The following is a 23,628-nucleotide window of genomic DNA, read 5'->3' as shown; positions in this document are numbered from 1 at the left end:
CTCCCGGGGCCGGCGTGTGGGTAAACAGGAAATCTGCCGTTGGCGTGAGCGAGGCTGCTGCATTATTCATCAGCGCGCGGCCCGGCTGCSCCCGCGGCCGCTGTTATATAATTCCTCCTTGCTGCGCCGCCGGCAGCGCCGGAGCTGCCCGAGCTGCGGGCGCGGGGCAGAGCCGGGTGACGGGCCCAGGCGTCCGGGGCAGCACTCGCAGTGGGGGCATGCTGCCCAGGGGCCCCGGCCCCGCGCGGGCGAAGGGCTGCGGGAGGCCAGGCGTCCCCGTCACTCGGGCCGCGCCGGCCCAGCTGCCGCCGCAACAAAGCGCGGCTTTGTGGCCCTGCCGGGGCCGGGGCGCGAGCCTGCGCGGGGCAGGTGGCCGCCGGCGCCGCGAGCCTCTCCGGCACCCAGGCTCGGGGGGCCCCGGCACAACACACGCCCGAGGAGGGGAAACCGCGCAGCGGGCAACGCCGCCCCTCGCGCAGAAAGCGCTCCCAGCCCCGCCGAGAGGCGCCCCGGCGGCTGCAGCGCCGGCAGCCGCCGCGTCCAGCAAGCCACCTGCCCGCCCACCCAGGGCTTTGCATGCACAGAGGCTCGGGGGGGATTAAGACAAATCACCTGCAGGTGCGAATCCGTGCCTGCAAGCGTGCTAAATCCCAAGCGGATATGCTCGCTCGGGAGCAAAGCGGCTTTAGCTCGTCGCACCTTAATCTGCCCCGGTTTAGGCTTTGCCAGCCCCGAGGCGAGGGCAGGGCTGGCCCGAGCCCCGGAGAGGCGAGCGCTGCTCGGAGGCGACGGCTCCCATCCCTCCGGGCGTGGGACAGCGGGCACCCCTTTCCTCCGGCTGAGCGGGAAGCGTGGGTTTCCTTGGCAACGGCTGCGGATGCTGCGTTTCGGCAGCCCGGGGAATGCAAGGGAGCTTCCCAGGGCGGGAGYGGAGCCGCAGGCATCATGCCTGGGGTGGCCCCCCACCAAAGGCACCGGCCCCCAGCCCTCGTCCCGGCGGGGCGCACGGAGCCGCTGACCCGTTTTCCTGCAACGGTGCACAGCGCAGCCCCGGGACTTCCTAAGCTGTCCCGCCAGCTGGCACCGCGCGCTGCACCACGACCGCCGCTCGGAGCGTTAATATTTGCTCCCTGTTGACCTGCTGCCCCTGTAACTACCCCGCTGCACGGCATGCCGGCACCTCTGGGGCAGTGGCTGCCCCGGGATTCTGGGAGCCTCCGACCCTCGGCACAGGCAGAAGCACCGGGGCACGAGTGGAGCCCRTGCGGCGCCACGTCCCACTTCCCTGCCTGCGGCGTGCCTCAGTTTCCCCCACCATCACCTTCTTACCAACGAGCTTCACGGGGAAGCCGGGGGAAAGGCGGGAAATAAAGAAGTAATGCCGGTCCCCAGGCTGCTCCGCTTGGCTCAGCCCTCCCCCCCGTGCTTTGACTCCCCACTGCTCTTTTTTCTTCCTTTAGATGCAAATGCCAAAAAAGCTCCCACCCTGCAGACCAAGCGGCTTGCGCAGGGGAAGCAGGGCTGGGAAACCTTCCCCTCTCCCCGTTTCTGGTTGTATTTGTCTCACATTTTTTGGCATCTAGAAGCGTCTGGCCTTGCTACAAGGCGAGACTGGGGGGAAAAATATTTAGCAATAATAAAAAAGGTTAAATAAAAGAACAAAAGCTCACAACGCATTGCTTGCTGCGTTCGCCCGAAGGACAGCGGTCCGTCCCGGCCCCCAAAACGCCGCGGGGACGAGGGAGCAGACCAGAGCAAGAGCGCGGCGGCAGCCGCTGGGTCTCATCAGGCGGCACTTGCCACGGGCTGGCGCGTCACCGCCTCGCCGCGGCACCGGCTATCTGCAGCGCCGAAAATCCACTTGCGGCTCCTCTCCTTTAAAGGCAGCGGAGCCCGGCCGTTATCGGGCGAGGCAGATAGGAGCCTTCGCGCCCTCCACCCCGGCTCCGCCGCGTCCTTTCTCCCAAACGGTCCCGGCTTTAACCCAGGGGTAGGTTAAAGGACGTGGGTTCATTTTCCGTCCTCCGAGTAAAGCGTGAATCAGCGAGGGAGCAGCATGTGCTGGGAGCAGCGGGGGCTCCGGGCCCGCGAGCCCTTYGGAGCGAGGCCAGCGCTCCTCAGGAGCCACACGCAATCCGTCCCCAGCCTCCCGGCACGGCTGCGCAAGAGCAGCATCCGGCGAACCTCGGCATCGCTCGCGAGGCCAAATCCACGCCGATCCCAGCAGGAACGGCCCCGAAGCCAATGCAAGCCCGGGGAGGGGGGAGGCCCACTAAAGCCCCGCGCTGCCGGTGCCACGGAGCCGGCCGGGCGCTCCCTCTGCCCGCGGGGCTCCCGCCCGCCCCGCCGCCACTGTCCCCTTCGCCCCGTGCCCTGCGCGCACCGAGGCGCTCTGCCCCCGTCCACCGGCGACGGGCTGGGCTCCGAGCCCGGTCTCGGTGGCAAAGTTCAGCTTTTGGCCCGCGCAGCAGGACTGTTTTTTATTAAACTCTCCCTTTCCGCCCAGCTCCCCTCCCGGACGCGCTGTGGCCAGAGTTCAGGCTAGCGGTGGTGCAACGCGATTTCGGATCACCGCGACGTCTCCGCGGAGCGAAGCGCCCTTGCGGCTCCGTCTTCTCCTCGGCAGCACGAGAGGAAGCAGCAGCCGTTAGCACGCATTTGACCCCGCTCCCCGACGGACGTTACGGGCATCTTCCCAGGATGCAGGGAAATGAATGCGCAAACGTGCCCAGCATGGCCYCACRCGCCTGGCAGGATGTGACACCCCTYGGGGGGGCCGCAAAATCAACTTTTCAAAGCCCTGCCTATTCAGAAACCTGCAGAGAAAACCACCCTGCACCGAGCTGGCAGCACCACCCGCTCATCCCTCCTATATCCACTAACTGGGCAGTTTTACCAAGGAAAGGCGGCAGGGGAACAAGCCTGCTCCCTCCGCTCGGATGGAAAACCTCCGACCGAGAACAGCCCGGCTGAAGCCTTCCTGCAAGGGCCCGTGAATCTGCTTGCTGCGCTGCTGCCAGCATCCCGCAAAGCGCGAGATCCAGGCGGAGAGCCCTGCTCCAGGCCGGAGGGGAGCAAGGCATCTGCAGAAGGATGCTGAATTTATGGTATGAATGTTTGCTCCAGGAATGCAGGCAACTAAAATCGCAGAGCCCAGGGCAGGAGTCAACTACACTTCAGCCCTGTCCCCACTTGACTTTCTTCCAGGCGGGGAGAGGGGGAGAGGGGGAGAGGGGGAGAGGGGCTCCCCAGGCCGGTGCGGCAAAGGGCCGGGGGCAGCCCCGGCACAGACCCTGCTCATGGGGGTCAAATCCATCCAAACTGCAGCGCAAGCCTGGCTCCAAAGCCCCCGCATGCAGGCACGTAGAAATGCTAAACGTGCTCAGCGGGGCGCTCGCCAGCTGCCTCCAGCACACACCACGGGCAGCGAGCACGGGGCGCCTGCTCCTCCGGCACCAGTGGGAAACCCTCTCCGCCCCCTCCAGCAGCCCGGCGAGGGCCCTGCCAAAGCAGCCGTCCTCGCCCGTGAGGCAGCGCTTCCTCCCGGCGCGCTGGAGCTGCCGCGCGCAGCGGAGCTGGTAACGCGCGCAGCTTCCCCTTCTGCCGCTTGCTCCTTCCCAGCACGAGGTGCCCTTTTACCGTATGAAAGGAGGAATAATAATGTACGCTATGACTTTGGAAGGGAGAAGGGGGTGGAAAAGCACCTCCAGTGCCCTGCACCGAGCTCTATCAGAGCTCGGCTCGCAGGCAGCTTTCTGAGCACTGATGGAGGCACGCAGGAGCCGCCTCGGGGCCGGCTGGCGGGGTCTGCACCGTCCCCGCTCCTTGGCAGGCTCCTTAGCAATCCGGCGTGCTGCAGGCGGGTGGTGCAAGAGGAGGCTCGCCCCCAGCAGAGCCCTGCAAGGAAGCTGCGAAGGGACCCCCAGGGCAGCCGCCACGGCCCCCTCCACGCAGGGCTGACCGCAGCCCGAAAGCGGCACAGGCTGCTGCTGGGGGCCTGGGGAAGGTGGAGGCAGCAGCTTTCCTGCACGTGGCAGCGCTCCTGCTCCATGAGCGGGATGCAGAGGAGAAAGCAGAGGTAGTGGCCACCATCCATCTTCCCCTCCTCTTTCCCTATTACCTCTTCCAGCTTCCGGCTCTGGCTTTGCCCTGCATTGTCCACTTTCCTTCCTCCCCCTCCCTTTCATTTCCCTATTTTTCCACATAGATTTACCAGATTTTCTTTCAACTACTCCCTTTAGAAACAAGCAGTATTTGTCTTTGTTTTCCTTTAGCCCATCCTTTCTTCTCAAAGGTAGTCTGGCTCCTCAGAGCAGTACAGCACCCACAACGTGCACCCTGGTCCACAGCCTGAGATGGCTACAAGTAGCATTTTGGACCTAGGAACAAACACACAGGCAAAGGCGTTACAGAAAGGGGTCTGCCTGGAGCTAGTGGAGGAGGAGAAAGGGGACAGACCAACCCTGGGCAGCATCCTCCCAATTTACTGCCTGTCTGTTCTTGCAGCAGCCTCCACCTCCCTCCCTTGGGCCTGCACCARATGAAGCAATCAGCAGAAGCTCCATCTTTTACCAGTTTTCCAAGGTGGCTGCCTGGGACGAGCCCCCTTGCACACACATCGCGGGAAGGAACAGGGCAGGGAGAAGTGCATCCCCTCCTTGGGCGTCRGGGCTCAGCATCCTCCCTTGGGGACGTGGGTTAGGAGCCCAGCTCTCAGTACACATTCATAACCCCGCGGCGGGGATCACGGCAGCCTCCCATCACTGCCGGCTTTCACAGGCTGCACCCAGGTGAGCCAGGCAGCTGGGAAAGCAGCAGCTGACTAATGAGCACATTTACAGAAAAGATGCACACAGACAGAGCTTGCAACAACCCAGCTAGAGCGGACTGTCACACCGCAGCTCGCCTGGCTGCAGAGGTCTCTCGTTTCCCCCTTTAACACTACTGTCAATGCTCATTCCATGTTAAAGGTGTTTTAATCCATCAAGAGGGCAAAGGTTTAAACAAAAAACACAACACCGTTATGAAAACTGGATTCTGCAACACTCTTCTTCCTTCTCCTCCCAATCATAAAATTTGCTAAAATAGTTTATTGTCTTCTTTTCAATCTCACAGCATTGCACACCTCCAATACCACTATGCTCCAGGCAGAAGATTCCACATCAGCACAGCGCTTCCCCCCCTGCTGTCACTCCAGCAGGTTAATTGAACTTTCCTCCTCCACAGTTCCCACTCGGTGGTGGAAAGCGGCTCCATCAGTACGCAAACCAGCCCTCCGAAGAAAGACTGAGGCTTCCCAAGGTCTGACTTGTGTAACATCTGCACCAAGGACCCAGAGCTGGAGCAGAGCTGGCACAGGCTCCAAGTTTCCTTTGGAATGGAAATCTCAAAACATATTTTGCTTAACTGGGACATTGCTGTAGGGTTATAAAGTCCACCTCCCACAACAGGAGTCTGAATTTCAGAATTGCTAGTTTTGGTCATATTTGCATTTTTCCACACTATTTCAATAGTGCATGTTGTTATAGAGAGCATACTGCTGTCATGTTACTGTGTCAGAAGCACAGCTTGCATGAAGCTGCTACTGAGAAGCTAGTAAAATGCAAAAGCACACATAAAAAACCCCCAAAGTTAAGTGGAAAAAAAAAATTCTGTAACAAAAGTGTTTTGTCTTGAAGTATTATGGGAACATTTGAATTCTTCCCCCCACCCCCTTCCCCAAAGACTTTTTTGATCAGCTCCCTGCTACTTTTAAGCCCATAAAATCAGAAGCATTGCCACAAGTCCAGAGGCTGGTGCCCTCCACCCCCATGAGAGCTCGCCCAGGATGGGGCCTGGAGTACAGCCCTATCCGAGTGGGAGGAGGTGAGCCCATGTCTGCTTCCCTGCTATGCAGAAGAACAGCAGGTAAAGGAGGAGGATGCCAGGGACACGCTTCTACAGGAAATTATCCAAATGCACGTGGCAAAACTCTTACTATGGACTGGAGAAATATACAGCAGGAAACTGCTGCTTTGGTCACTGCGCAGTCCCAAGCCGCGGGCTCCACAGCATGCCAGCTAATGTGCCCAAGAGGAGAGGACGCATCTCCACTCTCGAACACAAGCAGCGATCTCTTAGACTGCAATCCCCATCTGACAGAGTTTCCCTTTACAATTTGCCCCCTACAACCTCCAGGGCTCTTTTGGAGGTGGAAGCAGGATGTGTGGAGGGGACACTGGAAGCAAATCACTGTCCCAGCTGTACGTACCCTTTTACAAGGCTCTACAGCAGAAACAAATCAAAGGCAACCCCTGCAACGACAGCATGCACAGCACATCAGCAAGAGAATATGGTTTTCAGCAGAAGGAAGAGATGGTGCTATGGGGCAGAGCTAGTGATAGCAGCTGGCTAAAGAGAGCGATGGCTCAGAACTGGATAGGTCAGTGATGGGACCTACCAGTTATGAATCTCTGCACCTCTTGAGACACAGGATATTTCTTTGGTTTATCTAAAGATACCTTCCAAATCTTCTTTCCAAATATACGACAGTGAAACACAAGAGAATGAAGTCTGTTACAATACACCAAAAAAACTGCATCCATATTAAAGAACATGTAAGGGATCCTTCAAAGCCAGGGCAGCACAGGATGTTTTCTAGAGCTGCCTGGACTCATTTCCAAAGCAATCTCGGGAGTTACTCTGAGAAAGCTTTCAAGTTGTTTGAAACTGCAGAGCTGGCACCCCCCAGTGGTCACTCTAAGCCACTTTGCGTGGTTTGAACACCCTGTCCAGGCAGTAGTTCACCTGTTGACAACCAAAGTGCATCACTTCCAGCATGCAGGGATTTTCGAGCTCCCTGAACCTCCACTGCTGTCAGAGTGGATGTGGTAGAGTACAGCCCTCTGCTACAGCCAAGGCATCAGCTCCAAGCACCACTGCAGATGGGCTAAGGCTGATTCAGATACAAAGACACCTTCAAAGCAATCTCCTCCGATTTCATTCTGCAACAGGGAGAAGTCACTGTGGGACCTTCCCCTCACAGAGGAGAATCACAAGCCACAAAACCTTCCCACAGTCAGCAATGCTCCTCACGTACGGAGGGCTAATTCTACAAATTGATGGAGGCAAAGGAAAAACTACCTGCGGACTTCAGTCCTGCACCATGCTTGCACACAGCCTGCCGGCTTCCAGGCTAGCAGGCCTGGTCCCTTCGCAGACAGCATCTCCTTCAGGTACAGCTGCCCCCTCTTGCTTTTAAATTACGGATAGGAAAATAGGAGAAGCAATACAGGATAAACTTATCTGCTAAGTTGCACAGCTATTAACAGCCACAGAGCAAGTCCTACCACTCCGAAGCAGCAAACGAGAACAACCGTTGAACCCACTTTGCTTATCCCGGTAGGGAGCRAACATAGAAATGATGCGCTTAAATGTCAACATCTTCTGAGAGTAATCCACAGGGATTTCACCCTGCCACATTTCACGGCACCGATCAGCAAGATGTATGAGCCTCCRCAGACAAAAGGCTCATTCAGAGCTTCAGCGCTGCATCTGCGGCAGTGTTTAAATGAAGGAGGGAGGGAGTCGGATTCTGAAGCGTCAGAAATATTTAAACTGCCTATCAGTGGAATCAAACCGCGAACGGCTCTCGCTCTGTGCAACATAACGGCGCAGGCAGTGCAGGGAAGCACCACAATTACACAAGCACTTCAAAGCCAAACAACTTGTGGAGGTAAAGGAACAGGCGCAGACGCGCATGCACAAGCCAGATGGCACCCCGAGCAAGGGGCTTGATGACTATTTCAGAACAGACAAAAAGCAGATGTTTCACAAAAGCTCACTTTCCAGGTTTATTAAGTAAAGTTAACTGAATTGCTTTCATTTTGTGGGGATTCCTTTCCGTCTAACCCAGTGGGTTGGCAGAGCTGCACAGAATCACGGTTGGACTGTGATAACCCAAATACAACTTTGGCTCATCTCACTGCTGACACATATGGAATGACTTGGGGGTTATTACATGCTGTGTCTGCTTGAGGCAGGTACATGTACAGATCAGCACAAGTTGCAAATGATAGTTTACATCCTTTCAAAACAGAGCAGGGCATTCAGCAAATGCACTGCAATGAGAAGACATATGAAAAAGAAATTATACAGACTTGCAAATACATAGTAAGTTCAAGAGATGCAAAAAACCTCAAACACAAGAAATGTCAAGGGAGGAAAAAAACCACTTAATTTCAGACACAATGTGTTCAAATTAAAACCCAGCTGTAATTTAAATTCCCTTCAAAATGGGAAACGTACAAGAACGCAATTTAAGAGAAACCAGGTTTTGTCCTGGGAGAGATGTGTCCAAAAACACTGTCGCACAAACAGGTTCAGAATTCTAAGCAAAATGTCCCTGGGCATTGGTGTACTTGACTCTTGGAGCCAGAGCAAAGCAATTCATTACACTTGCCGGACTGCTGGGCCTACTGCTGGGTCTCGGTGGTACAACAGCACGTAGGATTCCAGATGTCAGAGAGAAGGCAGCACACAAACTGCTGGTTACTGAGAGAAATGCTACAAGCCAGATCTCCCAGGGATTGACTAGAATAAGGGCACCTAATTCTGGTAGCCTGGCCTCCACTGCACACAATGTTAGTGTAATGTTCTGCAAGGTTCTTCAGTTCTTAGCTCCCTCCTTTCTCAGCCTGAGTTGTTTCTGTCTTGTGCAGGAGCACAACTGGCTGTGCAAAATGATCCAAAAAACATAAGGGACAGGACCAAAGAAAACTGGCTGAACCTGGGGCTGGCTTTCAGCTCTTATTTCCAAATATCAGTTAAAGGTTGGAAATTTATCTACAAAAGAAATAATATAAATGAAATAAAAAATGGCACCGTCCACAAAATTAAAAAAAAAACCTTACAACACAGCCTTGTAAAAACGGCTTTGCAACGAGAGCTCAGTCACAAAATGAAGGGTTCTAGCTCTTCATACATCAGAAGAGGAAACAAAGCTAAAAAGTACTAGTCCACATTCTCTTAATAAGTTAAACTTACTTTCCCTCCCCTGTCTACAAAAGGGGTAGAAGCAAAGGGGAAAATAGGCTACCAAAAATAAAAAAAAAGAAAAAAAAAGAAGAGAGAAGGAGAGAGCACGCGCGAGAGAGAGAGAGCAGTCTGTGGTCAGAGGCTCAGAGCAGGGCTGAGTTCCTTTTAAGGGTTTAAAAGATGCAAAACAGTTCCTCAAAAGTTCCCTCTCTTCAACAGTTAGTTCAACGCTGTAGCCATAGAAACTCAAGTATACGCTGGAGGAGAGATTCTTTCAGGCAGATCCACCATCATTCGGAGAGAGCTGCTCAGTGTGTGTTAATCCTCGATGATTATGGGTTCATCATTCATGGGCTGGCGTAGCTGCACTGCCTGCATTGGCCGGAGGATAATAGGCTTGTAAGGGCGTCTGGCRGCTCGCTTGGCTTCGGAAGAGGAAAGAAGCTTGCGGATTTTCCTGTAGAGAGGGGAGAAGAAAGGAACTGATTACAGAGAGCAAACGCTTACGCATTTAAGATTTCTCCATTTCTCCAAGCAAAACCAGGCCTGCACATGGAGAGGCTGCTCACTAACAAGGGGGCTGGTGCTGTTTACTTCAGCAGTGTTTCCCCCTGGGAACTTGTTTGCTGCTATACAAACCCACCAGGGAAGATGAAATTGCATCCTCTGTTGCAGAATCGTTCCTCTGCACAGCGGAAGGCATTCTCACCCAGCTTTGCAGGGTCAGGCCCAACGTTGTAAATATAATAACATGTGAAATAGTTACAATAATCAGTTTCCGTATCACTAGAAGTTTATTTTGATGTGTGCAAACGTGTGTGACACACTGCAGATAGCTTTGCGGGAGTTCGCAAAGCCAAGCTGCAAACAAATCTCTTCTAGCAACTTTGGTCACTTCTGTGCTCATTAATCCATCTCTCGCAGGGCTCGCTCCGACATTCCCGTTCCCGAGCAGGTGCACACAGCTGCTTCTTCCAAACAGATGTCAGAGCACGAGCAGCAAAGCCAGCAGCACTTAGTCTTCCACRGAGTTATGCTGCAAGGCCAAACTCCCACAGGGGAGCCCTATGACGGCTCCAATACTGGAGCTTCCCCCCCACATTGGGTGCACTAACAGGGTGCCTCCCCGCTCTTACTTTCACAGATTTGCAGGGACATGATGGATGGTGTAGGCCCCCCAAAAAACGCAGCTCAAATAGGCTAACAGATTAAAACCTCAGGGGAGAGCAGGRTACAGAGGGCCCATGCACAAATAACACAAGCACATCAATCTTTCTCCAGAAATTCCCTCTCACACTCTGTACTTCCTCCCATGCTGTATGGGCCCAACCTAGAAATCGGAGATGAATTCACATCTCGCATTTGTTAAGAGTTTCCCTATATGCTAGAAGGGGGGAAACAAGTCTTATCAGAGGCAGGAAACAGACTTCCAAGAGGAGAGAAAGTAAACAGACTCTTCAGCTTAAATAAAGGGGGGGGACAGGCTCAAGGTTTAACATTTTAGCAAAATAAAGTAGAAAGGGTCAATAGAGAATGATTACTCACTGCTTTCCATCAATATCAGGTTTAGAGCTAAAATAAGTACTTTAGAAAACACCCCACAGTTTATAATTAAAATGAGGAATTCATGTCTGTAGGATGTTGTGGTGGCCAAAGGCATGTAGAGATTAGAAAGGAAAGTTATATATACATTCTCACAGAGGAATAGTTCACCAGAACCTACTAAATACAGTGATCTGAACACTACCATCAGCTTGGGAACTTGGCCAACAAGGAGGGTTTGGTGAGGAAGGACCGCTTCTCCTACCTTAAAGGTTGTTTGACTTGCTGTGAGAGCGCGGATTCTGGGCCAGCGGAAGGGCTGCCGCATCAGTTTTACATTCCACGAACACTGCCATCTATCCCCCAAAGGCAACGTTCACGTTTTATAACGTGGGCCCCAGAGGAATTAAAAGCAAGGCTTGAAAGCAGTTTTGGTCACTCAGCACCRTTGGGGCCACTTTTCTCCTCAAAAGACAACACGTTCTTCAATGGAATTCTACTTTTCCCCCTAAAATTTACCCTCCCCACCAGAATCAGCGAGAAATTAACAGTGACTTCACTTGAAGATTTTGAACCAGCTCTGGTCAGATTTGTTCATCTCTTCATGTGCTTTTTTTGCCCACAGAACAGAACAAGGGTTAACCTCTGCTGCACAGAGGTTAAACACAAATATAGACACACTTCTTGTTTGTTCAGTGTCCCCATTTCTCCAACTTCTAAAGCTGATATGGGGTGGGGGGAGATATCGTGAAATGATGATTTTTCCAAGACTCATTTAGGTGAAACTGAGCTACTTTTAGCCAGTGGACTCCTTTCATGTAGCGCACACAGCACCGTAAGACACCTGCCATCAGAAGCAAGTCTCTCAGTAGTTCTAGATTCTGATCAGGTCACCCTCCGCCTTCCTCTGCATAAATTACAAATACTGAGCTCCCCAAGCTCCTTACCGTGAAGCTTGAATTCAAAGTCTTATTCCTTTCAATCTGCCAACATTTGAAATCATTCCCTCAAAGCTACCCAGTTTTCTAGTACCATTCTCAACAGTTCTACCCAAAGCAGGGTAGGGGGGAGGCAAAACCTTAGGAAAACCTGCATTCTGTGACTGAAAACACAGCCTGACCCTCAGCCGGAGGATGATACGCAGATATCGCTGTTAGATTGATTGCTACGGAGCCGAGACAAAGCTCAGATTGTTTCAGAGCTCACAAACAAGCCTTACATTCTTGACACTGGAATGCAGCAGATGGTTCAGGGAAAAGTTAGAGGTGAAATGCCCAACAGAAAACCCGTGCCGCTTACAATGCTACATCACTCAGGCCTCCCTGCTTTTCAGCGGACTGCCAAACATCTCTTTTCAGCGCTCATCAGTCAGCTCAGCAGCAAGGCTGTCAGACAAAGGAGCCCGTTCTTTTTTTAAAAATGGAGGAGATAAGGTCTTATGGAGCTGATGTCTATCACCGCACTACGATTTCTGCGTTTGAAATGTGGCTGCTGTGGAAGTGATCTTTCCCGCCTTGGTCAGTGGGCTGTAAGAGCAGGCGATTCTCTGCCCCTACAGTAAGTTGTTCTCATGACCAATACTGCACTTGATGAATATTCTCACTGTTCTGTAGAGATCAAAGAGCAAGACCTTGTGGTGGGGCCGAGACATTTCTACCAGGAATCCGCAGTATTTCTTGAGGGCTGGATGATAAATATGTCAACAAGTGTTTTGTAGATTCAGGATTATGAAATAAGCTTTGAGCATCTAAGGACTGAGCTAAGAGACTGAACACCCTGTCTTCGAAATGGCACGTGAATTTGTCAGAGCTGAAAGTCTGTAACAGGATCCCAGTACCTCTCTCCCAGAACATGAGAGCAACAGGAATAAAAGAAATTGTTTCCCTTGAAAATTAAGTATTTCTCTCACTCTACGTTCAATCATAGAAAGAATCCCACTTTTTGCTTTCACAGCACCTCACAGAAAGATTAGAAAGGGAGAAAGTGAAGATACTTTGAAAAGATCAGGTGCAGAGGGCAGAAGGAAATAGCACAGCATGCATCATCTGTGCTGCCAAACGAACAAGGTYACACTGGTAAGGGACTTAAGAGATCACATTAGTAACCTTAGGTCTAACAATCTACTTATTCATCCGAGTTACACATCCAGGCCTTATGCTAAGAGATTTCTTCAGCCCTCCTTTCTGAGCATGGATTTGGTAAGCACTGCATGTTGTCTTTCCTGAAGAGCATTTCATTAAGGCAAACCTGGTGCTACAGGCCAAAAGGACTCAAATTTTATGGAGGCCACCTGCAACTTCCATCAGCTTGTTTGGAACTCAATGGAATTCATCCTGGCATTTATAGCCGGCCCTTGAAGGAACAAGCAGCTCTTCATTCATACGCATGGCAACCTCACAGAGATGGAAGGTGCAAGATGCCCAGGGCTTACGAACTTTCTGTGGCATTGCTTTCAGAGACATCTAGTCACTATTGTGTCCTTTAAGTGCCAGAATATGCCTTCATATGAAAGAGGTGCCAGGCAGTTGTAACTGAGGTGTACATGTTTACACTGAAGATCAATTCTTCCCTTTGAAGTAAATGCTCTTCCTTATTTCCTTCCCAAAGCTGTCCCAGCTGACTCAGCTAGAAGAGATTACGTTGCTTCTTGACAGGGAGACAGACATGAAACACAGCTGTGTTAGAGGCATCCACAGGAACAGGTCTGACAGGGAAATAATTGTATGTTTATTCCGAGTTCTAACTAGGGGTTTTCCTACACACAGCCCCCTCTTATCAGCAATGCCTTGTTTATCTGATAGTCCAATGGATCAGTTGTTAGTAACTCTAACATTACCACTCTCAGTCTATCTACAAAGGAGACCTTTGGCACCGGGCCTGCAGAATAGTCACCTGACACTCGAAATGCTCTGGACACTAAGAAAGAGGTTGAGGATGCCGGGACTGACTACCACTCAGTTCAAATTTAGTAATAATAATAACTGGGACTGAGTAATCAAAACTCACATCCTCCTTGGTTACTTGTCAGGAGTCAGGTGTCCAATAATTCCCAAGTCTCCATTTGCCAGATACTGGAGGAAAGGACCAGTACTCTGGCTCTTTGCCTGTCAGGGCACCGATATCGACAGCAGCTGGTAACTCCAGCCTTCAGATGCAGACAAGGAAGCTAGAAGGCACCTCTGCTTGCAGAGACAGCCAAAGAGACAGCCTGAGACTTCGCTCTGACCTTCCTCAAGGTTACCCAGGAGAGAGGCGTCAGGTCCTTGGGAGGAAAGAGCACAAGAAAAGGTCTCTACCTTTCTCACCATACCTAAGAGTAGTCCTCCCTTCCTGGGAATAATACAGTACCAGGAATACAGCCACAGAAGCCTTGCTTTAGGAATCAGGCCACATAGCTTCTACTGCATTGTCCGCAGCCTGTATATGGAGTTTAAACTGAAACTCACGCAAAGAAAATTTCTTCCCTTATTATTTTTATTCTGTGGGCAAAGTAACAAGAAAGACTAGCATAAGCAGCAGTGTAGAAAAAGGAATATTGACACTGCAGGGCTTAATCTGGACACTACTGGTGGGGGAAACACCAAAAAAATAAGAGGCAACTCAACCTTATGTGCCACTTGCCATATTTCATTTCTCAGCTAGATTCATGGAGAGACAATCTGAGAAGTAATGCAACAGACTTCAGCATGCAAGAGGGCATCCAGGGTGCGCACAGTCTCAAAACCTTATTCTGGCCTAAAGAATCTGATCTCGTTTGCACAAGGGAGGAGCACTACAGGACTGGAACATGCATTGCTGTCTCCAGGCGTAAGTCAGCAGCTTTCAGTATTCTATTAACACAGTTTTGGATGCAAACTAAGCCAGGCTTTAATAGCAAGCATAACCCCATGTACAGGAAGCTCTGTGCCTCAGCATTATCCATGAGCCAGAATGCCTCTATTCTGTTACTGAGATGGGACCTCCAAAGGCATTTATGGGTCTGAAGCAAGGTGAACTCCCCTTTTCAGTCCTCCTCCCCTCATTGCCCATCTCCTACAGGAATGGTKCAGGCAGAAAAAGAATCTGCTTGCTCTGAAATGCAGGTGCATGATTAGGCACATCAGACAGAATTAGGTATATCACAGCCTTTGTTCAACTAAACAGCTGAAGTGGATTCTGCATTCAATATGTAGCAAAAGGTCTGCTAAAGAGATCGCCAACTAACCACAAGATCAGCTGCAGCACCCACAAGAAACAGAAAACAGAACACCTCCCTTAAACCCTCTGAAAAGATCAAGCGTCCTACCTGGTTTCTTCAGTGGCCATGTAAAAAACATCATCTGGTGCATCAATCCAGTTCATCCTCCTCCTTTTCACTGGAGGCATGGATCCACCACGAATTAATCGGACTTTTGTTGGGTATGATTTCCCATTGAGCAGCAAGTTTCGGCTTGGTCCCTAACGTGATACATAAAATAGTACAATTATGGACTGTAACAAACCTGCAGTAGCATGTGATAAGCACTCAAACAAAGGAAAGGAGGATTAAAGTTTTCATATTAGATGTTGAGAGTTTCTGGTAAACATGTCCCCTCTTGACCGTGACTGAATGCAGAATTCACAAAAAAGCAATGGGCCACAAGCACTAGAAGTTAGGCACCTTCGATATACAATAGGACTGCAATACTCCAACAACAGGATGAATAATAAATGGAAGGTATCACCAATAATCTGTTGCTTGTGTCTAAAAGATGACATCAGGCTTGAAAGATTGAGTATAAGACTTAGATTTCAGCTACTACCATAAATCTAGAGTAACTCCACTGATTTCAGGGAAAGAAATCTAGCTACACAACAAATGAGATATAAAACTCAGAAGTTAAAGTTATTCTGGGATGTCAAACTTACCTATATCCTTTTTGTTCTAGGAAGGTTAATGAGTATAGTATATAATTAAATGTTTTTGAAAAAAACCCTAGAACTAGAAGCTTAACAGCTTTCATCATAAAATCCTTGCAGCATTTAACAACAGAGATCTCCCATATGTAATACACTTGCTTTGCAAAGCAACATGGCTTGTTTTCCAGACCCACAATAGCCCCTTCCACTCAACTGAAAAAGTACAGGCTCTTAATAAGAGAGGTGCAGATGCAAGGGAGCAAAGCTTCTCAAATGCAGCTGTCCTTGATCATTTGGAGTCCAGTTCTGCTGCCCCTCTTCCTGATGATTAGCACATTGAGAAATCCCACAGAAATCAGAAACAATCAGGAAAGGTGAAGAATGAGGGCCTAGAAAATTTGATATGCATAAATTAAAGCTGGTCAAAAAAATGCCCCAATAGAATAATTCTGGTACATTCTCCCAGATCAGACCATCTCCCCAAATGCACCAAGACTTCCCGTTCTGTCCCCAAAATAGGGGCAGAGCACCAGGTAAGAGGATGTCTGGCCTGGGACAACCACCTCCAAAGGGAAGGTGGGACATGAGCTACTCAGCCCTTAAACGCCAGGGTGCAGTAAAATGACTGATGACTTGCTTTTGACCAGCCTTAATCAACTAGACAGATCTGCTTCTTGGAGAAAAATAAGAGCTTTAGAGCCAAGCAAACAAAATCCCACCTTTTAAAATCCTAAGCTCTTTAAAGCAGTGCAATAGACATTTTAATTTCTTAGTTGTCCAGCTCCATGTTATACAAGACAATTTCGGCACCACAGCAAACCACTGGAATTCTTCAAGAATAGCTTTCACATTTGAGATTTGTCAGGAACAAGGCTTAGAATAAAAGGTTTGGCTTCCCCCCCCCCCCCTCCAGTTTTATCCAAGAAAATCCTCCTCATCAGTGCTGAGAAGGGTATTTTCTCCCCTCTTTCTACATATACAGGAGAACAACTCCAGAGAAAATTTTTGGAAATATATAAAGGTACCCCATGTGCTTGGAGCTTGCCTTTTCTCTACCTGCACAGAGCAATATGTTTCCAGTGGCACATCCTGAAACATGGACCTTTAATTTTCAGTTCAGTAGAACACTTTATCACGCAACCAGAAATCAAGACAGTTCAGGGTTTTCACCCTTGTAGCTGAAAACRTTAGGTCATCACAGATTTCTCCCACTGCACTGAGTTGGTTTATACAGCAGACACAAACAAGTAGCCAGTCTCCTCAGTGACAARAAGTAAAACCGAATTCAGTGAGGAATACAATTTACCACTTCATATCAGATGCTCAAGTAACAAGCCGGATGAATGCTTCATTATTACAGGCAGACTAGCATGCTCCAGTTATATCCTACCCACGTGATATTACRCACTATCCAAAAGCGTTCTTAGATTTAATAATACTTGTGATCATTATTCAGTAACCACCATTCATACCTGCTGCAGATTTACCCATGTCAGAGCGACTCTACTGACACTAATACATGGTGGCAGTTCACCTAATGAGGCAAACTCCACTCTACCAACACCAGGAGGAGATGCTTTGGGGCAAAAATTTAAGCTTGAAGTTCTCTCCCATGAGTGGGGAGACATAACGTCAAGGTCCCCCAAAAGCCATCGGTAAAGGGGGGAAGCAATGCACAGCCTTTGCGCTGGCCCCTTCACRCACACAGAAATTTCATGAGAAAGCATTTTGCCAGAGAAATATCAATCAGACTGGCTATTTGCTTCTGTCCTTTGATAAAACTCTCAGCATAATGGATGAAAGGCTAGGAATCATTTTTACTCAGAAAAAACAAGCATTCTCAGCAGACAACTTGCACACCAACTTCCTAAAAAAATAAAATAAAATAAAAATAAAGGAACTGTTTGCCAAACAAACCCTTCCATCATTTAAGCCTTCCTCCTTCAGTGAAACACATTCCACCTAGAAACACATCCCAGGACTTTGCTATAAACAGCCACTCATTTTCTGTATGAGCAGAAACAAAGTGTTCCATTCAAAACAGAATCTCAATTACATACATTGATTTGGGGTTTCAATTTTATTTAAGCAGTTGGACCTTCCATATGCCCAAAGATTTTTTTTTTTTTTAATTTTCCAATGAGAATCAGGAAGTATGACCAGCTGTAAACAGCAAAGACAGAAGTGAAATACTATGGTTTAATGGGGTATTCTATCTAGAGAGGGTTAATCATTCTTCTTTTGCTTTTCCTTGTTTTGGTTAAATGAACATTCTCTTACCATTTGTCTGGTTTGTCCGTGGTTAGGCAGACCTAACAAACAGGAAAGAGAATAGAGCTGGTAAGACCATTGCTTTTCCAAGACAGAAAAAGTACAAAATCAAAACACACGCAGCTATGTTTGCAACTGGGTTGCTTTGTTGAAACAAGAGTTTTCTACCAAACTAACTTCTCCCCTCCTTGAAAAGTAACTAAGAAAACAGCTTCCTTAACAACATATTTTGAAGAGCAGGGCCTGCAAATTAAAAAAAAAAAAAAAAAAGTTCCATTCACTCATTCTTTTCTCCATTCATTCATACCTTTCTTCAAACTACCACTAAAAGTACACTTCCTCTTTCATATCTAAAATTTTCCTCAATTCTTTGGAAAAAATTCGGGGTTTTTTTTGTTGGTTGGGGTTTTTTTTGTTTTGTTTTGTTTTAGTTTTTGAGGAATTTACTGAAATCTAGGAGAAGACGAAAGAAGTTATCATACTGTCAAGACAGCAACACACAAAAATCTTTCCTATCATCCTTGGATCTCCAGGGAACTCTTCAACTCAGATGTTACCTATGAACTGTTAGCAAACAGATTATATCTGCTAAACTGCTCTGAACGTACCACACATAAATGCTGCCATTAGCTTAGCTCTGCCAGGCACAGAGCGCAGAAACCGTCACCCAAAGTCGTACTCCACTAACATAAGCAGCACCGTAAAGCCCCAAGCACAAAGGCTTGATTTTACTAGATTGCCATTTGCTGTTCTACCATATCCCCTATCACACTGCCAGAAGTCCATGTTTTAGGTGTGGATCTAGTGCATGTACTGAACTGTACCTTATATACATGAGACCTTAGAGGACACACAAAAGTCCTGGGATGTAAGAGAATGAAGTACTGCTTTAAGGCAGCAAGGTATGGCAGAGAAGGGACTAGAAGTCCTACCAAACCTTTGTTACCACTTTTTAGTTTTCTAGGATGCAAGCTCCCAGAAAACACTTTCATCAACATCAAGGCACCAAAGCCTCTTTCAGCCCTTTCTGGCCCCGAATCAGAAAGYTCGGTACAACAAAGCAAACAGGTACTATAGGCATCAGGAAATGCTGTCACCGGCTGCAGAAGTAGTTATCACTATTAATTCTGCTTTCACATTTATAGCAAGTTTCCCAAACTCTATCCATTTGGTTTGACATTTGAAATTTCCCATTGTTTAGCCAGTTAAGCTGTAACGAAACAGCAAAGCTTTTTAAGAAGCCAGCAAAAATCGACTTTTACATTTGTGGCTGTACTCCAACAGATTCCTTGAAATTCTCCTTGGTAAAAMTGAACACAACGTACTCAGCAAGTACGTCAGGAAACACATGGCACAGTAATGTATTGGGAAAGGTAAAGGGGGGAAATGGGGGACTTTTTCTGAGCATTGAGCATCATGATACCACACTAAAAATCAACAGCTGATATAAAGTTTATTTCCCATTTCGGTAGGGAGGTATGTTGTTAGCTACTTCAGACAGACATAGCTTCACTTTTTGCAGTGTTTTAGTGCCTCAGCATCCACACAGATGAAAAAAGAGTTGCCAAAAGATTTGCATCAAATCTGTAGAACAGATGTACCAGACACCAAGTAAGACCACCAGTAACCAACCTTTGGAGGCTGACAAAGGCAACATAAGCTCCAGATAATTATCCCTTTCTACATAGGAGCAGCAATCATGTTCAAAACACAGCTGCAAACAGCTGTTTGAGATGGATGGACAGAGAGCTCCACAATGCTTGGAAACAGCACAGGCAGCAGGATGCAACCTCAGTCTGTTGACTTCAGTCCAAAGAGCTAAGCTCTAGCACTTTTCTTCCCCCCCTCCCTAACAGAAAGATAACATTTCCCTCATTCACAGGAGCTCTGAGAGATGCAAATCAACTGATGCTAGTCCCTGGAGAGAAGCCAGATATTTTATTTTAACCACACTCAGGATTAGCTCTTTTCTTATACTAAGAACATGCCTGACGCCAGAAAAGTCTAGCCTACAGGAGCAGCTGATATGTGGCTGCTGCTGCCGAGAAGATTATTGCTGGATGTATAGCAGACAGCGCTATTCCTATGCACCAGGATTAACCCCAAATCTTCCATGGTGACAAGAAATGTTGAGACTGACACAAAACTGAAGGAAGGCTGAGCAGAACTGCTCCCAACTGAGTCTCAGAGCTTCAGAGTCCTCGAACAGCAAAGAAAACAGCCGGCTAAAATGTGGGCACATCTCTCCAATAAACTATTACCTCTAGGATAAAGCGACCCAYGTCAATCTGAGCTGTAATAAAGTAGGACACAAAACAAAGTTACAGTTTTCAATACAATTTCTATCCTTGCTATCACATTAATAAGGTATTGATTAGCAAATTAATCCTTAAATACCTGAGAGTTTTCCCTCAGTCACACTTTGATAACTGCAGTATGAAAGAGTAAATACAGAAATGGACACTTGAAAGACTACTTCTACTTTGCAATAAAAATCATTACACTGCATCTATGTGCGACTGAAGCACTGTTATTGAATGAATACTTTTTATCAGCAATGGCCACCTAGGAGAAGCAGAGAGAGCATAACATCTGTAACCCATTTCAGACTTGCTGTCAAGTCAACAGGATGCATCCATACTGGAAGCAATGGATTCTTGCCCAAGAGCTTGTGGTGGCTCCTGTGCAAGAGAGGAGGTCTATGAGACAGGCATCTCCAAGAACTAAATCAGTCCCRAGTTTCAGGGTAAGGAGTGGCATAGACAGACAACCCAGCACATGAAACTTAGTCCTTTGTGATGTGCTTGCTCCATTTTCACAGTTCAAGGCTTGAAAGATTTCTCACACACATCCACAGGCAGGTTAAAGAAGTAAGAGAGCATATGAGTATAAACCAGGAGTAAAATCCATCAGGGCTCTGGCAGCTTCTCTACAGCTCCAGTACTAGACCAGGAGAAGACTTTTTTAATATTATTTTACTGAAGGATGTCTAAGAAGCCACAGGGAAGTAAGTGCAGATATTCTTTTCAATGATGTGTAAAGTCCAACTGCTTGAAATCAGACTTCTGTGTCAGAAGCAACATTAACTTCCTTCAAGTGAAGGAAGGGGGGGGGGGCAGTTTCGGGATTGACCAAATCCTTAAAATCACAAAGAGTAACAGTCCCCAGTGAATCTAACCAGGTTTTCTAGTCTTTGGCAGCCAAGAAATTGAAATATTTTCCAAAAACTGAAGATTAGAGGGTTTTTTTCTGTACTACCGAATTAAAAAAAAACAAAAAAAAAAAACAAGGCCCTAGAAAATCTGCTACCTTTCAATTCCTCCTGCCAAAGTCTCCTCTACACATTTAAATAAAGAGGAAGTTCCAGACGATAAAATGAAGACAAGGTAAATTAAACATACATCTGAAGATAAGCCTAGATTCTCCTTCACCACCAATGATTCCCCATTGTTACTGAAATAGCAATAAAACAACTAATCACATTAGAGATATTATGTGAGACCCTCCAAGCATGCCTCGACTCTTGACGAAGGCCTCCGAACTTGTTCAAGCATATGCACAATTACAGATGAGATCTTAGCTCAAAAAAACAGTCAAAGCAGGTTACTATGGCTTAATGACCCCACCATTCTTGAAGTATCAAAGCTGCAGAGGAATATACTTTCACCAAAGAAATAAATAAATAGTGGGAGACCATCATAGACAGCAAATGCAAGTCTGTTACTACTGTTACTTTGCAGCTTTGTTTAATATTTCTAGGACGGGGCAGGGGGAGAAGCTCTCAACCAACCAGTCTGTTTCTTTGCATGTAAATCTCCTATCATTTGGATCTTGCATTCTCAGATTTATTTAAAAAGTGAGAGAATACTCAAATCTGAATTTTGGGCAGCAACGAGCATAATGCACCAAGACCACAGTGGGGGGGGGGGGGAGGAACTGCTGGCATCCAGTGACACTTGAGTGGAACAGGGGATCCAGCTTCCAGGTCGGGCAGAAAACCAACATATCCGAGCCCATTAGAAGACTGAGACACGGATGTGCGTGCTTTTTACTGATTCAAACCTACTTGCAGCGAGCCCAGCAAGACAACCTTGCCTGCTCAGAGGTCCCATTCAAAAGTTACTCCCTTTTTCTCCAGCTCCCACAATACACAACTGCCATTGCCAGAAGCAGGAGAGCCCAAACTCTCAGCAGTATCCTATCCAAACAGACTGGAGCACGGGGAAGTTTGCGGGAAGTTACTACAACAAGCATCAAGAAGCTGCAGAAGCAGCACCAAGCATTGCCACTTTCCTACTAGGGTACAAATATACCAATGCCCTTCCATGCTTGAACATCCATACCATTGCCTGTATATTTACAGGCCATTTCATAGTTTGGCACAAGAAGCCTGTGCAGAGTTGACCCTAGTATCAAGGAGGAGCAGAGCTGACCCTAGTACCAAGGAGGAGCAGCAGCTCAGCTTCCAGCCTCTGAATGTACCTTGGAGTTGTTTAATTTACAGTTGCTAAAATTTATTAGCCCCAGTCATTGGCATATCCCCTATGCACAAAACTATGGCTCCTTTATCTCATATGAACCTAATTCATCTTTTTTAATCAATCAGGACAACAAGCAATTAGTCACAGAGGCTGTTTTGGTTTTACTTCTCTTCACTAAAGAGAAGTATCATGCAAAACACGCAATACGCAACAACATTCATAAGCACATCTTCAATCGCAATGAACACAGAATTTAGCAAATATTCTAACAACTGACAGGTTTTAAATATAAGCTACACTAAAATACATGGCTCTGATTTCAAAAGCCACACACTCTTTATATACATTTTCCTTTTTCAAAAGAAATCCTCCTCCTGGGATTCCATCCTTCCCAGCAGTAACAAAGATATCAATAGTACCGCATTTTGAGTGACCTATAAAAAAAGCCCAATATGCATGCATGAACAAGACTTGATGAACAAGGATTTCATCTCCAAATTACTGGTTCACTTCAAGTAGTCTGCAGGTGTTGACATATAAACACATACACTTTTTGCAAGCTTATAAAAATTGTTTAGTACCTCTCTCTTTCTTAAACTGCCAAGAGTGTGTTACAGCTGTAAGCAGATTGAGTGTCCACCTTCTAACAATCAACGAGTAGAGTATAAACTTTCAGGAATGCAAGTGCAACAAGCAGAACAGAGCATAAACTGTATCAAACACCACCTGGACTAACATTTTCTTAAAATTCTGTTGTACATAAAAACAATGTTAAAATTGCAATTTACTTACCTAAGTAAGTTCCTACCAAGATTGGCAAAGAAAAAGGAAAAAAAATTTAAGACTTTTTTTTAATTAAAAAAAAAAAAAAAGGAAAGGTTAACATAGTTCAGAATACAGTAGCCCAGCTCCATGCAACAGATACAGAAACACAGACTGTTTTGGTTGTAATGAAACACAGGGTGATCACATTTCTCTGTTGGATGAATAAACCTGAGACAACATTAAACAAACAGTAACTCCAAACATGAGATTCCACAAAGAAGAGTTTTTGATTTGTCTGAGTAAGCAGCGGTTCTTTACCCACCTCCTTCCACTAACCCTCCCACATTAGCCTTGTTGGATTTGGATAGTAGTTCCTGAAATGCTCAGTCTACCAGATGACATTAGTTTGCTTCACAGTATCTCACAGATGAGGTCTTCTTCATGCAAAGCAGGATCATGTGCTAGGAGCACTTCAAATGACCCTACTAATACATTCTAGGCAGTAACATCCAACTGTCATGAGCCCAGAAGGCAGTAGCTGCCCTGTGGTAGGTATGTTCAGATTGAAGAGCTACTATCTATCTCAGCGTTGAGTGAATCACTACTGTTCACCTTCGTCTGGCGGTGAGACATTGGGGAGGCAATAAAACCATGCACCTCACTTCTTTAGGATTTG

The 23,628-nt window shown here is 47.6% G+C and overlaps 2 protein-coding genes across 2 annotated transcripts in view; both read right to left on the bottom strand.

Annotated features, from left to right (window-relative positions):
- CRIP2 (cysteine rich protein 2) overlaps nucleotides 1-7,460 on the bottom strand; it is a 23,422-nt gene extending 15,962 nt beyond the window's left edge. The window contains exon 1 of the mRNA XM_026089215.1: nucleotides 7,368-7,460. Within this exon, the coding sequence (XP_025945000.1) occupies nucleotides 7,368-7,422 (55 nt within the window). The 5' untranslated portion in view covers nucleotides 7,423-7,460. The remainder of the gene's footprint in view (nucleotides 1-7,367) is intronic.
- A 359-nt stretch (nucleotides 7,461-7,819) lies between these two features.
- MTA1 (metastasis associated 1) overlaps nucleotides 7,820-23,628 on the bottom strand; it is a gene marked incomplete at its 5' end in the record, with an annotated part of 75,181 nt that continues 59,372 nt past the window's right edge. Inside the window, 3 exon segments of the mRNA XM_026089197.1 lie at nucleotides 7,820-9,472; nucleotides 14,843-14,994; nucleotides 17,716-17,747. Coding sequence (XP_025944982.1) covers nucleotides 9,334-9,472; nucleotides 14,843-14,994; nucleotides 17,716-17,747 — 323 coding nt within the window.

Source organism: Apteryx rowi, unplaced genomic scaffold, assembly GCF_003343035.1.
Source record: "Apteryx rowi isolate R43461 unplaced genomic scaffold, aptRow1 scaffold_80, whole genome shotgun sequence".
NCBI lineage: Eukaryota > Metazoa > Chordata > Aves > Apterygiformes > Apterygidae > Apteryx > Apteryx rowi.
The sequence above is the reverse complement of the archived record's forward strand: the minus strand, read 5'-3'. Positions and strand labels throughout refer to the sequence as shown.